Source organism: Rhinichthys klamathensis, unplaced genomic scaffold (genome assembly GCF_029890125.1).
Source record: "Rhinichthys klamathensis goyatoka isolate OS25496 unplaced genomic scaffold, OSU_Roscu_1.1 h1tg000053l_1, whole genome shotgun sequence".
NCBI lineage: Eukaryota > Metazoa > Chordata > Actinopteri > Cypriniformes > Leuciscidae > Rhinichthys > Rhinichthys klamathensis.
Genome location: NW_026606598.1, coordinates 4,119,632 through 4,134,766, shown reverse-complemented (window position 1 = coordinate 4,134,766; position 15,135 = coordinate 4,119,632). Strand labels below are relative to the sequence as shown.

General features: G+C 36.4%; 1 protein-coding gene and 1 long non-coding RNA gene across 5 annotated transcripts in view; one reads left to right on the top strand and one right to left on the bottom strand.

Moving 5' to 3' along the window:
• The first annotated feature begins 2,649 nt into the window (after window positions 1–2,649).
• On the top strand, window positions 2,650–9,435 carry LOC130083194 (uncharacterized). Its single transcript, XR_008806818.1, has 3 exons — window positions 2,650–2,773; window positions 7,375–7,553; window positions 9,011–9,435. It is a non-coding gene; the product is annotated as an uncharacterized LOC130083194 (long non-coding RNA).
• smoc2 (SPARC related modular calcium binding 2) overlaps window positions 9,326–15,135 on the bottom strand; it is a 43,222-nt gene continuing 37,412 nt past the window's right edge. For all 4 annotated transcript variants that reach the window (XM_056248250.1, XM_056248251.1, XM_056248252.1 and 1 more), the window contains exons 10-13: window positions 12,764–12,863; window positions 11,852–12,099; window positions 10,094–10,131; window positions 9,326–9,876 (exon numbers count right to left, since the gene is read on the bottom strand). In XM_056248250.1, the coding sequence (XP_056104225.1) occupies window positions 9,853–9,876; window positions 10,094–10,131; window positions 11,852–12,099; window positions 12,764–12,863 (410 nt within the window). In that variant the 3' untranslated portion in view covers window positions 9,326–9,852. The remainder of the gene's footprint in view (window positions 9,877–10,093; window positions 10,132–11,851; window positions 12,100–12,763; window positions 12,864–15,135) is intronic.

The window sequence follows — 15,135 nt, the reverse complement described above, 5'->3', positions numbered from 1 at the left end:
AAATCTCCCTTTGTGTTTTACAAAATAAGCAAGTCATACCGGTTTATAGCATCATGAGAGTGAGTTTTTTTGGTGATAGAATTTAAATTTTTGGGTGAATTATTACTTTAATTCTTATTGTTAATTCCCTGCACCAAGTAGTCTCTCTCTCTCTCTCTCTCTCTCTCTCTCTCTCTCTCTCTCTCTCTCTCTCTCTCTCTCTCTCTCTCTCTCTCTTACTTTGCCATGGTTTCTTTTAGGTCCTCCTCAGATACGGAATGAACAATATTTGCTTTCATTTGGAAATTTTTGTGAGGATTAAAACCTTTAGGACACTTTTTTTTCAGGAGGGGTGAAAGGGGCTCCCTTAATCTGGTTCACACAGTCTCTACCTTTGGTGTAGCACTAGTACGTTTGAGCCAGGTCTGATTGAAGAGGGCAGCGGGTCAATGTATGGATGGATAGATGGAGGGCAAAAAGGAGGAGAGGACAGAGGAATGGCTAGAGGGGAGGTGTAAAGGGGTGCGTATGAGGCGTCCCAGGCCGAAGCTTTGAGGATTAACGGGGTGACTTCTCTTCTGGAATGTTCAGCCGACAGCCAAGACCCTCCCACTCTGCCAAACAGGTGCACGACAGAACCAAAAAATGATACGAGTGAAAGAAAGGGGAAAAAAATGTTACGCACTGATGAGTGCTTCACTAAACACTTATCTTTCAATATCTCAAACAGAGCTGTTTTGACTGAGCTGATCAGAGCTTCCAAATACAGAGCAAAACATTAATTTTGATTAATGATGAAAACGGAGAGATTAAATCTCTCAAAGCAGCTTTATTTTATCTGTTTTTGTCTCAAATAAACAATGCTTGAATGAAAATGAGTTTTCACAACTGTAGGTCGAAACCATTTGAGAAGGTACCTACTGTAAGTGTAGTGTTCTGTTAGTAATTATCTAACAAATCATCTGGCTGTCATCATTTGGAAAAATACAGTGCCAGAAACTGGAAAGCTATGTTTATTCAACTTTTATGACTCTTAATAGCATGCAAGAAGATTTGAAACACAAGAAATACAAAAAAAAAAATCAGTTATACTTTAATTAGTTGCCACAGTCACAATTTTCATTTCAATTAAGTTAAAGTTGAAGCTCTAAAATTCCTAAAACTAAATTGAAAAATACTAAACTAAAATTTTAATAAAATGTAATAAAAACTAAATAAACATGTTTAAAAAATTATAAACTAATAAAAACAACAAACGCACAAAAAAATTACAAAAATGTAAAAATAAAAAACTGAAAAATATTATAAAATATAAAATAAAATGAAAAAATAACTAAAAATGTATAAAAAATTATTCAAAATGTTAATAAATACTAATGATACTACAATAATTGTACACACACACAAACGTTTAATTCATATCTCAATCTTTCATTATCACATCGGGATTTGCCAGAGCCTTGTGGTGCCATCAGCCAATCAGCATTGTCATGACGTCATTTGTATACAGCTTCAGGGCGATTAATCACATGGTATTTACTCTCAGCTCAGGTGACTGACTTAAAGTGTTCCCATGAGCAAAGGTGGTAGATTTCAATTTCAAATGGCTACTTCCGGAAGTTCCTGCACCAGCCGAGTAACTGCCATAGAGATGAATGGGAATGCTAACGGGCTGCTTTCTTTAGGTATTCCATACCAGCTGACAAAGAACCCAATAACAACATAATAGTCAGCATCTGTCCTACTCTATAAATCATCTTGAGTGAACTCTATACGATCCGTAATGTCTTAATACAATCTAAAGAACACAGTTATTATGGTAACAAGAATAGAGAGGAAAGGACATTTCTCCACCCATAATTTAAGGTTGGGAATGCCGTGGCTTGCCTGCGCTTGTGCTAAATTTCAAGCATTGCAAACAAATAGGAGATAAATTAAGTCACAGTGAGTCGTGACCTTGCAGGCAGATGTCTTAGTATTTATACTAATGAAAGTGATTTAGGTATCTCAAGTTACTTTTCCATTATTCCATTTCAAGCTCATAAAACAGCTATGGATCTCAATCCTCTTCCAGAATTGCTTTCTTTTTAATCTCAAGGTCCTCATTGGGGAAGATAACAGATTGTTTGAGGGAGCTTCTTGATAAAATGGGACTCTTTGTTTTTGGATTCACCTCTTCTTGTGTGAATAGTCCCGTTATCCTGCTGTTTGAGGGAAAAGGAGGGGTTAGTGTGAATTCAAACTCATTTCTATTGGCTCATCAGATAGTATTGATGGTTTAATGACTCTCTGTAAACTCCATGAGCAGATTTGATATCAGATTAAAGATGGCCTTAGGTTCTCCAGCACAAATAACCTCAGGTTGAAGTGGGTGCAGATCCATCTCGAAATCCATCAACACTTTCTTTGTTCCAAAGGTTCTTATCAGTCGCAGTGTGACATATCTTGATCGGACCAAATAGTTTTCCCTCTGACTCCCAAGGGTCGGCTTTACCTTATCAACTTTAATGTCCACATGCGCCGCTGGAGGAGTTGGAGGCCTCGGGTTATGGGCAGTTTATCTTGGTTGACACTCCCTTGTTTTTATTTAAATCAGTTAAACGGTTCTTTAAAAGCATCACAGTTTTATTTGAAAAAAGACCTCCTATGTTTATAAGAGCTCTCTTTTTCTTACATCAAAAGGAGATGTTTCAAGAAGCTCTGCTGGGTGATACAGAACGGGAATGGCTCTCAGCGTGAAGAACTCCCGAATCTCTTCCCACACACCTCTTCACACAGCTGCAGTAAACTACAGGTAGGAGTGTTTTACCGCCATGTGCTCTGGATCAGTCGATGTGCCTCAAGACCACCAAGAAAGACTTTGTTCTTCGTCTGGGAACACAACAGACACAAACTCTCCCTCTTTTAATTAGAGCATCAACAGAGATGCTGCTACTAGAGTTACTGTTGTCTATAAACACTGCTCCTTCAGTCAGTGTGAATAAATGAGTCATCAAAGTCTTCAGGATTCATCTTTCAAAGGTCTTGGTTTGGTAAGAGGTGTTTCATTATCCAAACAATCCCATTTTTGTTTCAGTTTTCATATTATATTATTTTATTGATAGAGGGAGTCCTAATCTATATCTAGAGAGCAGAATATCATCGAGACAGTGGAATATTTTGACTTGAGCCAGCAAACAACTGATTGGTCCAGTTTTAGTTTGCGATCTGTAACCCAGAACAAAACCTGCTCCGGAGCAGGTTAGCTATGTAGCACAAGTTACCATAGAGATAGAGACCAGACACACCACTAAAAAGCAATCAACCTTCTTGAGTAAAAAAACTAGAGTTTGCTCAAACTAATCCCAAACTTACCTGGGTAGCAAGCAACTGAAACCAGCTTCATGCAACAGGCCACAGATAAATCCTTTTGTTGTTGCCAAGATAAGACATGTATCAATATTGTTCATGTTTAGGGTTAAAGATGTGAACAAACTCCTCACAATAAGTTATTTAACTATTTCACTTTAAGGTTCCAAGATGCCATAGAATAACCATTTTTGGTTTCCCAAAGAACCCTTCAGTGCACAGTTCTTAAAATATTGTTTTTTTCTTAGTGTGAAGAGCATTTTAAAAATCCAAAGAACCTTTTTCCACTATAAAGAACCCTTTGTGCAATAGAAAGGATGTTAAAGGTTCCTCATGGAATTATAGATGCCAGTAAAGAACCTATTTTTAAAGGGATAGTTCACCCAAAAATGAAAATTAAGTCATTAATTACTCACCCTCATGCTGTACCAACCCCGTAAGACCTTCGTTCATCTTCGGAACTCAAATTAAGATATTTTTTATTAAATCTGAGAGGTGGATCACTGCTACATAGGCTTCATAAGGGAATGAAACTTGACGGCCCAGAAAGTCTTTGAAGAAAATGTTTAAATATTTCATGTGCCTACAGTGGCTCCACTATAAGTTTATCAAGCGACGAGAATACTTTTTGTGCGGAAAAAAACTGGCGAGAACTGACGTTCTTCTTCTTCTACTACACAGCGCGCGTCTTACAAGCAGAGGAAGACGCACGCTGTACATAGTAGTAGAAGAAGAACGTCAGTTCTCGCGCATGCGTCCTGGAAATCTCTTGAACTCTCGTCTCAGGCCCACAAGGAAGCAATGGAATAGTCGAATAAAGTTGTTATTTTTGTTTTTTTCAGCACAAAAAGTATTCTCGTCGCTTGATAAACTTATAGTGGAGCCACTGTAGGCACATGGAATGTTTAAACATTTTCTTCAATGACTTTCTGGGCCGTCAAGTTTCACTCCCTTATGAAGCCTATGTAGCAGTGATCCACCTCTCAGATTTAATAAAAAATATCTTAATTTGTGTTCCGAAGATGAACGAAGGTCTTACGGGTTTGGTACAGCATGAGGGTGAGTAATTAATTACTTAATTTTCATTTTTGGGTGAACTATTCCTTTAAGAGTGTGTGTACCACAGAAATGATACTTCAAATCATGCAATAAGAGGAGTGCTATTACTTTTTTACATCATCAAGCTTAAGATATACATTATCCCTTAAATGGTTAAATTCTTCACCAATTATTATTACATATTCGGGTCTGCAGTGTCTACCTGTCGTGATAATATAAAACTCTCCTGATATTAGAGTAACAATTACAGAAGAATAAAATAAAGCATATTTTGTTACCTTTTGGAGCTTGAAAGGGTTCAGTTTGAGCAGTTGTTTTATACCATCATCACATTCTCATTTCCCAGTACATTCAGCATCTGGCTCATATTCGCCATCTCAAACATATTCTCAAAACTATCATTTTCAACATCTTTACAATCAATATTTAGATCGCTAACATCTTTACCAGATCCACCATCAAGTGACAGTGACACTAATATATGATTGTGTTCAGTACTTGCTCTGCAGTAAATCGATGAGCTATTTCAAGTTTTACTGATGATACTTCCTGTTCTTTTGTTTTCTGCCTGCAGTAACTATGAGTGAAACGTCACTTCATCATTGTGTCTCAGACATGAAGGTGAATAGCACTTATTAAGTCATCAAAAATTGAATTATTGTTGCGCAGAAAAAATATAGATACACTGTTACACACCTCGGGTCGATGGTGACCCTATACACATTTTACAAAAAATGAATGGGAAAACAGGCATTCTTTTATAAAAAAAAAAAATCTTGATATATTGTTTATAATGAATTGATTGAGGAATACTAAGAAGGTTGATGTCTAGCTTTAAGAAATGAATGAGGAGGAGGGTAGTGAATGACGTCCCTGGTCACTAAAGACCCGAGGTATGCGTTTAAGTTATAGGAGAGGCCAGGGGACCACAATATCATAGATTTCATAGATTTGGACATGGTCTCTTTGATTTGAGCATTTTCTTTGCCCTATTCTCTCTGATTCACAATGCCCTTGCCTTTGAGTAAACCGCTGCGCTGCCCTCTCTCAACCCCCCTTCTCTTTCTCTTCCATTCCTTCATTCTCATGCTCCTCTGATCTTGCTCTTCTTCTGGTGTTAAATAAGGTGAGCTGAAGAATTATTAGATCTGCAAAATGCAGCAAAGCCACAAATCATATAGCATTAGCGTGAGAACAGACAGCAGCTGCCCCAGTAATCTGCCCCTTTTCTCTCTCAAAGGGCTACTGTGGGCCCCGTTCTCAAAAACCTCTGCGTGTGTATGATGCTGTGAGACTTTTGGACTTGTGTATATGTAAATGACTGTTATGTTATAAACTATTATAATTAATTTCATAAAAGACTAAGGCTAAAGACTAAATCACAAAGATCTCATTCAGAAAAATGTGTAATACAGCAGATCCTGTGACAACCTTTGAAAGCGGCCATGCGCTCACACAACAAAACACTCATCCTTCATCTCCACATCAGCCACTCCTATCAAAGTCTTAGCGTGGCTTGAAGTTGGTGAGAGTGAAAAAAAGAGTTAAATGAAAAAGAAGAATGTGGAAAGTGTGGGAATGAGGAACAGCAGGGCAGACACAAAGGCCCGCCGTGTGTCGGGAGAACTGACCCGATCCAAGACACAAAAGAACCACTGCAGAGAGAGCTGGACAAGAGCTGGGCATCAGTCCTGAGCCACTGACACACAACCAGAGAGAGAGAGGGAGGGGTGGGATAAAAAGATGGGTGAGGCTACACTCTAGAAAAGGTTCAGCAAGGCTCTACATAGAACCCTAGAGTTCCTGACTCAATTTTAAAGACCACTTTATGCCATAAAGTTTCTATATAAGGAGAAATGTCTTAAATGATTGCATAATACTTTTTGAATGGAATTATTTCAATTTTTTTCTAGTGATAAAGTATGTTTACAAGCTATTTAATTCATAAAATTCAAAATTAATTTAATTAACTAATACTAAATCCATGGGATGGGAATCCCTAAAACCTGAAACCCTGAAAACCCCTTTATGGTTCCAGAAACTTTTCTTCTTGAGTGTAGGGGTGATTCTGCAACTTACCAACAGAGAATTGGAGATTTGAGTTCATAAATTACCATTAAAAAGATTTTTTATTTTTTTTTATTTTTTTTAAATAAGTCTCTTATTATTCCCAAGGCTGCATTTATTTGATCAAAAACACAGTAAAACAACAGTATTGTGAAATATTATTACAATTTAAAATACGTTTTTTTCTATTAGAATATATTTTAAAATGCAATTCATTCCTGCGATGTTAAATCTGAATTTTCAGCATCATTACTCCAGTCTTCAGTGTCACATGATCCTTCAGAAATCATTTTGATTTGATGTTCATGACACATTTACATTATTATTATCATTTTTCAATGTCAATGTTGAAAACAGTTTCTGCTTAAGTTCTTTTAATTTTCTTCAGTATTCTTTGATAAATAGAAATTCCTTTTTAGACACATGAAATTGAGTGATCCAATGACCAATTACAGTGGCAAATTTAAATGATTATTGAGAGCCAAGGAAACATTATCAGTGAATGAAGACTTAACTATTGGCCAGTTCCTCAGTCCCTATCGTAGGACTTCAGAAGACTTGGAATATAATGGACATGGACTACTTTTATGGCGCTTTTTTTTTTGTCTTTTTTTCTTTAGACATTATTTGTATTAATCCCCTTCCACTTTCCATGAACAAACAGGTTGGATATTCTATATCATTTTATGTTTCACAGAAAAAATAAAATCATGAGGTTGCAAAAAAATAATATGTAAATAATTACACCTTTTTTTTTTTTTTTTTGGTTGAACAATTTCTTTACTTGTATGTGATTATTTTGTTGTATTATATTTAAAGTATATTTTCCTATATGTTTTATTTTCTACTAATTAAAGATCATCAATATTAATAGTAATCTATTTTATATTGATACCACTTTTTATTTATTTTTCCTTCTAGAACGTGGAATTGTTCAGACGTGGTTTGCAACTCACCACAGAATGACCCAGGAACTATAAGACAGAGAGAGAGGAGTGGGTGACACACCTGACAGCAACCTGATCTGTGTTGGAGAGAGTCATGCCAATGCCTCTGAGGGATGCTGGTTATGTTGACTGAGACGCTACAGCATTTGTCCGGTATGTCACAACATGGCCGGCCTGTTTTTAAGCCACAGGTGTGCTTGGAGGGGTCACCTGACCTCAAACCTGTTAAAACACACACACACACACACACACACACACAGAGAGAGAGAGAGATAGAGAGAGACTACCTTCTTCTCAGATACTAACACACTGAACTGCTGCATCAGACAGAAACTGGATGGATGGATGATAGATGGATAGATAGTTGGGGTGTAACGACACCCACACGTCACGATTCGATACTTATCACGATACTGAACTCATGATACAGTATAATTGCGATACTCCAAGACATGGTAAAAGGTTAACAAAAAATGTACTGTTGATTAAAATGTTACATTTGGTATTACATTGTGGGTGTAAATGAATAGGCTTGGACTTGGTGCTGGTAACCCAATGCACAGGATAATGGTGACACCAGAATAAAAATATTCATAATTCTGAACCTGAAAATACAGAATTATTTTAGATGAATATGCTTGAATCACTGACTATATATATATTTAAAATAATGTAAGCCACTTTTTACTGATAACATAAGACATTTGGCATTAACAAGAACCACAAATATCCCCCCATTGAATTTTTATACATTATATTCAACATTATATATAGCAGTTTAATGTAGTACTGACACTCACTCTGTAAACTTGAATTTTTTCTCACACAGTAATTTTTATTTTGGGTGAACTAAACACAATTTGTCACTATCCACGATACACATTGTTGCATTTTTGTATTGCGATATATTGTGACACGATATATTGTTACACCCCTAATAGATAGATGTATAGATAGATAGATATATTCTAACATGAAAGTATTTTTTTTATGCCAGCTGTAGAATTGTTTACACTTTTTAGTTTGTTGTTGGAAGATTAACTGAGTATTGACTGCAGGATGGGAATGTAGAGTCAAGCACAGGTGCTGGATTAATAAGAAACACATTGTCGACACAATCACACACACACACACACACACACACAGACACGCTCAGATCTTATACTGCCGAAATAAAACACATGAGATACGCAAAAAATAAACCATGTACAGTTAGTGTTGGAGTATTGTCATACTTGACATACTTCATGCTGATCATTGCTTTTTAGAGCAATATGCAATATAGGAATTTCTTGAGAAGCGATTGAGGATTCAGCTTATAGTGCATAAGACATTTATTTATTTATTAAAATCTCCCTATGGTTTGTTTCCCCAACTACCATAAAACGGATGAATTAATCAATTTATTTAATTGTTTGCTTTATTATGTATATTAATGTGGGAGAGAATATTAAAATCCCTGTCTTTATGTTCAGTCTCTTACTCCATCTCTTTTGCAGCAGTGGGAAGCACTGATATAAGGGAGGATTTGAGTAGTAGGGCTTTTTAAAATCTGAATTTGACATCTTTGAAGTGTCAATAACTGATCCCCTTCTTTATGATCCCCGCAGTGTTAAAACCAGAGAGTGCGCCTTCTAATCTCACAGATGCAGCTCCAGATCTGCTTATCATAAATTACACCCGGAGGAAAAGAAATGAGGTCAGTTTGAGGTCACTGATGGAAATATGGAGCTCTAGTTCAAGACAATGTTGGAAAAAAACTGAATAATGGTGCATTTACATGTGCATCTCAATTTAGTTTTCAGATGTCATTTAAGATATCAACTTAGAATGAAAGTGGGTTTTTTTCACAGCTCATGCATGTGGATTTAATGATTGTGGAGAAATGTACACTTACACACTCTTACATTAACAAGAATACAAAATATTATAAAAGACTTCTTTATTTCTAATCATCATGAAGCACTTTCAACAAAATTATCTGTCTCCCATTCCATGTGTGGTACAGGACTATGATCTGAAGGCAGTAGCTGGGATTTGGTATAAAAAAAACTTCTTTAAAAAAATGTTAAGACTTCTAAAAAAATCTGTTTAGATGCATTACAAAAAATCCAGAAATTAGTCAAAGAAAAGACAAAGAAAATACATAACAAAAAAAGATGGCCTTGACAAATGCAACATGTAATACTTGTACAACTTAGAAAAGTATACTCATTTTAGATTCACAAAGGACACATACATTGTATGTGTTAAGTTATTATTATTCTTTTTGTTGTTTTTGTAAGGACATAAAAATGCTAACTAAATCATTCACATATTCAGCAGTCTGTTTAAATACCTTATTTTCTTCTACAAAGTGAATTTACATTGTTTTAAAGTACAAAGTGCAAAGACTATGGTTTCCGTTGTCGTTTTGGTGGGGGCGGGAGCGGGAACCATCGCGGCGGCCACTTTAGCCTTGTTTCTTTGACGGGTTCTGCAAATGTGAAAATTAAAGTCAGAGAATGAGGAAAATGCTATTTTAAAGCAATGGCTTGCTGTTGTCATCATTAATAAATGCAATTTCCCATTTGTATTTTAGTAATTGGTTTCAATCTACTGCTTGGTAAAAAAAAAAAAAAAAAAAAAAAAAAAGGTGGGATAGAACCATGGAATGCATGTTGTGAATGTTAACAGCACCTACATTAACTCACCAGTTTACTAGATGTTGTGCCTTCACCTGTTTTTGCCCCTGAGGAAAAAGCAATGAGAACGTTTTACAAGCCTGTTCCCCATTACATGACAGCAATACGGGTTGTTTCTGAGAAAGTTATTAAACAAACGCAAACACTCATTGTCAATTAAAACGACCACACAGTCTTCAAACAATCTCTTACAGCTCATAGAGCAAACTGTCAGTATCCCCAATCAGAAAACACTTAGAACGCTTGCGCACTAGAGTTTATTCTGTGAATTTACTAATTTATGAAACAGGTTCTAACTCTAACGAGATAGTTTAAAATAAGAAAAAATGTCATACTAATAGCAATAAGGTCAGAATTGTAAGAAATAAACTATGAGGAAAAAATACTTCTTTACGCACAAATTCTGAATGTTCTGCAACTGGAGTCAACTCTCAAAAACAGTTTGGTTAATAGACACCTGCATCAGGGAAAGGTACATTTACATAACTTTGGAATAAATATATATATATTTAAAGAAATTCATACTTTTATTCATTGGGGATGCTTTAAATTGATCAAAAGTTACAGTAAAGACATTTATAATGTTACAAAATATTGATATTTCAACTCTAATTTATTTGAACTTTTTATTCATCAAAGAATCGTGGAAAAAAATGATCACGGTTTTCACAAAAATATAAAGCACCTGATTTCAGCATTGCTAATAAAAAATAAATGTTTTTTGAGCAGTAAATCAGCATATTAGAATGATTTCTGTAGGATCATGTGACACTGAAGACTGAAAAAAAATTATGCTGAAAATTCAGCTTTGCATCACAGGATTAAAAGGTACACTATGTAACTTTATTTTGTTCAAAATTAACCAAATTTAAATAACGAGTCAATACATTATCCATCCTTCTTCCAAAACGTGTTTTTGTCTGACCTTGATTTACTATGGTAAGTCTTTTCTAAGTGTTTATATTTCATACAGGATAGTTTTCGCGGGAAATAACGTACGTCACTCGCCTGACGTCTCGTCATATCCATAAACAGAGAAAAGTTGCTCCGGCTACTTTGACGCGTTTATGATGTTGGAGTGGCATAGGTTAGTTGTCACAATAATCGAGAAAGGTTGACACGAAGCAGCTAAATCTCAAACCTCCGTGAAATCACCTGTTTTAAAAAACGCTGAACAGAGGAGAGTCTGCTGGCAAAAGGAGAATACGAAAGAGCTCGTAATAAAACCAGAATCAACATTGGCTTTTTGGAGATGGTGAGAACTGAGGGGTTTGAAATGTTAAAGCAATGAGGAGATGATGACGTTTTATACACAACAGGTGCGTAAGGTAATTTATTGAACAGATAAATTGACATATGTAGCTCTCTAAAGGAGTTCATTGTAAAGCATTATCTATATTTGTGAAGGGTCATATTCATGCGCAGAGCCCAGGCACAACCAAAACAGTGTTCTTCCGCAAAATGCAGCTAGAGGGCCAAAATTTACAGTGTACCTCTAAAATATATTCAAATCGAAAAGTCTATAGTTGTAATGCTGTTTCACGATATTACTGCTTTTACTGTATTTTGATCAAATAAATGCAACCTTGGTGAGCAAAAAACCTTTCAACTTAACACAAACTTTTAAACAGTAGTGTATGGAGCATTTAAATTGCATTAAAAAGGTGCATACAACTTTTGTGCAAACCATTTGAAATCAAAGTATTGCAGTGCAAACTCTAGATGCCCGTACATCTGGGTCATCCATGAGGAAACAGCGAGACTCACCCTCTTCCTTAGTAACACCCAGACAGCCCATCAGTTCCTGTAGAGACAGGGCCTTATCGTTGCTGATGTCGCAGTACTCCACAAACTTCTTCACACACTTCTTAGGTTTGGATTTCTTACGCAGCAAACGCTTGAATGGTTTGATTTCTTTCTTTCCGATATCACCGCTGGAATTCTTATCAAGCTGACTGAAATACCAGTGAACAACTCGCTCTTCCAGAGTATGACTGGGGTCTGGCTCCAACATTCTGAAGGAAGAATAAAACCAAAATGTTTTTAAGCAAACACAGGACATGTTTACATGCTCATAGTTTTCTGGTTAAATGTTTGTGAAACTGGCAGTGTATTAAAATATCTTTCCATTGTGAAGTACTCTATTTACTCCAAGTACTCAACCCAGCTAACAAAAATATGTTCTAACAATATTTTGCTAATGTTCTCATTAGGGAAACATTATTTATGAATGTTCAAAAATGTTTTTAAAAAGTTTTTCTTGGTTATGCGAACGTTAAGGGAACATTCCATTTTATCATTTTGCACACATTATGGGAACGTTAATGTTGAATGCTTAAAAAATAAGTTCGGTGAACATCCAAAGTTAACGTTTCAGGGGGGAAAAAAAACGTTCCATGAATGATGGATAAAAAAAATCAAATTTGTTCATTTTTGGAGAAAATTATAAAAGACCAGATAACTTTGAACATTCTATTAATGTAACTGGAAGAACATTTGTTCATAACTTTGAAAGAACCTTGCCAGAATGTTCTGAGAAAATTCCCTGTTAGCTGGGAATTATTCCAGTCAGTCAGCTAATGAACTAAGAAAATACTTGTACACCACACAGTAGGAAGGGTCAGTTCATTTTATGAACTGGCCCATTACATCTTAATCTGTCAATGGTCTCTCACTTACCTGCCGGCAGAGGCCGGGTCAGTTACTGCATGAACCATGTCAGTGGACAACGCGTCCAACACGCTCGTCAGGAATTCTGTCTTCTTCTCCCCAGGACATCCTGAAAAAGAGGGACCCAAGAGTTACGAAAAGAGCTGTGGCATTCAAAATAACTGCATACAACTTTGGAATAAATACCAAGTTCTGTCATGAAACTCTAGATGGCGTAGGCTGATGGGTCCTTAACGCAACCTGCTGACAACCACATTGCTAACTACATGGCACAAGCTGATTGGTTTCTGTTGCATCTGTAGCCAATGAGCTTGCTGCTCAACATTTAAATAGTTGGTCAATGTTTGCTGCAGTCTGCAGAGTGCTTTCAGAGTTTCTCCGAAGCCTCCACCTTCCCCAGCTCCACCTGTATAGATCTGCTACGGGTAATTTCATACATGCTATTTGTGCAGCAGCATTTCTCACAGCAGCAGGTCTGTGTATGTGTATGCATTGGCAGAAGCAAGTCTCTGTACTTGTTCTGCAGCAGCATAGCAGATGTATTCCGCCAAGACTAAACCCATTACCATGCTAAACTGTTCAGAGAGTTGTCATGATAGAACTACAACTATGAATGGACTATTCCTTTATATTATACTTTCGATGGCAAAACTGTCCTAAATGTTCTTTCCTCATTGGATTTGAGTGAAATGAAGCTGTTGTTTTATAGAATCCCATGGGAAAAAAAGATTAAAAGAGACCAAAGCTTCCTTTCATTTAACATTTTACCTTTAGGTTATCAGATTAAACAGCTATGAAACCTCATAAGCAGCTGTTGTGACTGAATTACCTCATGTAACTGCTGCTCTGATCCTAATTTATTGAACTATTTTTGTGCTTGAATGCTCTGTGAGCATTATTATTATTTTTTTACTCTTATTTATCAAGGATGCATTAAATTGGTTAAAAGTGACAGTAAAGACATTTATAATGCTACAAAAGATTTGTATTTCAAATAAATTCTGTTCTTTAAACTTCCACAAAAATACTAAGCAGCACAACTGTTTTAACATTGATATTAAGAAATGATTCTTGAGCACCAAATCAACAAAATTGATGAGATATCGATGATATATGATCTGCTAGCATTTTATGCTCCTCTTACTAGTGGCTATTTTGGGTACTGGTGCCATAGGTGGCCCAATAAACATTGGGAAGATGTAAAGCTGACAGACGTTTCACTGTTTTTACACCAACTGCACTTAAAGATTGTGGAGAGTAGGAGATAAACTATGTTACGGCTTGAGAGATTCTTCGCCGCCCTATCGTAAAAATCCGACCTCCCCTATCCTGTCTGAGGAAGATGACAGCTGCCAATCAAACAGATGATTTAGGTTTATGGTCACAGGTAAAAGTCTGCTGTGTGTGGGAACTGTGGTCTGTGGATGTTTGGGTGAAACCCACAAACCAGTCAGAAACATGTCCAGGTCATAATTCACCAGAAAAAGGAGAAATTATATTTGCATACTGAAAATGAAGCCTATTTAGGATTTTATTGCATTATTTTTATGGCAATTACCTTTTTTTAAGTAAATCTGGTGTACAATAATCTTATTTCAGCACATATGTGTCCATCTAATATCAGTTGCTTGTGTTATGTATTATGCACATGTACAGTATATTGGCCAACCTGCGCTTTAGATATCAGTGTTGGCTGTTGAAAAGCCAAAAAAGTTTAACACACTAAACCTTCTTTCTCATATCCATTTGTCCGTTCAAATAATGAAAGGGAAAGTGTGTGCGCGCGTGTGTGTGTGTGCATTTGTCTTCACATGCTGGGCTGTTTATGGTCAGGCCCAGGGGCAACAGATTCTCTGGTGTAAGAGGTTCTTGTGAACAGGTGTGTGTGTTCAGGTAAACAGTCCTCACACAAGAGAAAGGAGGAGAAAAGTGTACAGGTTTACAAGATGAGCACAGAATGCCGAGAGTTTGTGAGTGAGTGTCGTGATGAAGATCTGCGTGACTTTCTGCTCCTCGCTGAGACCAGACACAGTAAAATATCCGTCCCACCTGTTCATACGAGGGACTGCATTCTTCTCGCTTTTTCAATAAAAACTACATAAACTCCAGTCTAGTCTAGACGCTCAATAACAAACATTTCTGACCGTTTGAGAATGTATTAATAGAGGAAATGCAGCCTAAAATGTGTCTTATATAATCATGCACAATTTGGTAAAAAATCTACCTATTATTTTGAGAAATATATTGAAATGATACCTGTATTTGCTAGGCTGTCCAATAGATTGCTGCAGGGGTTACATATTTGTGTAGGTCGAAACCCTCACAAGTTTGAATTTTATCAATTCTGGTTCCATCGACCTGAACTCAATGGGTTTTTGAAT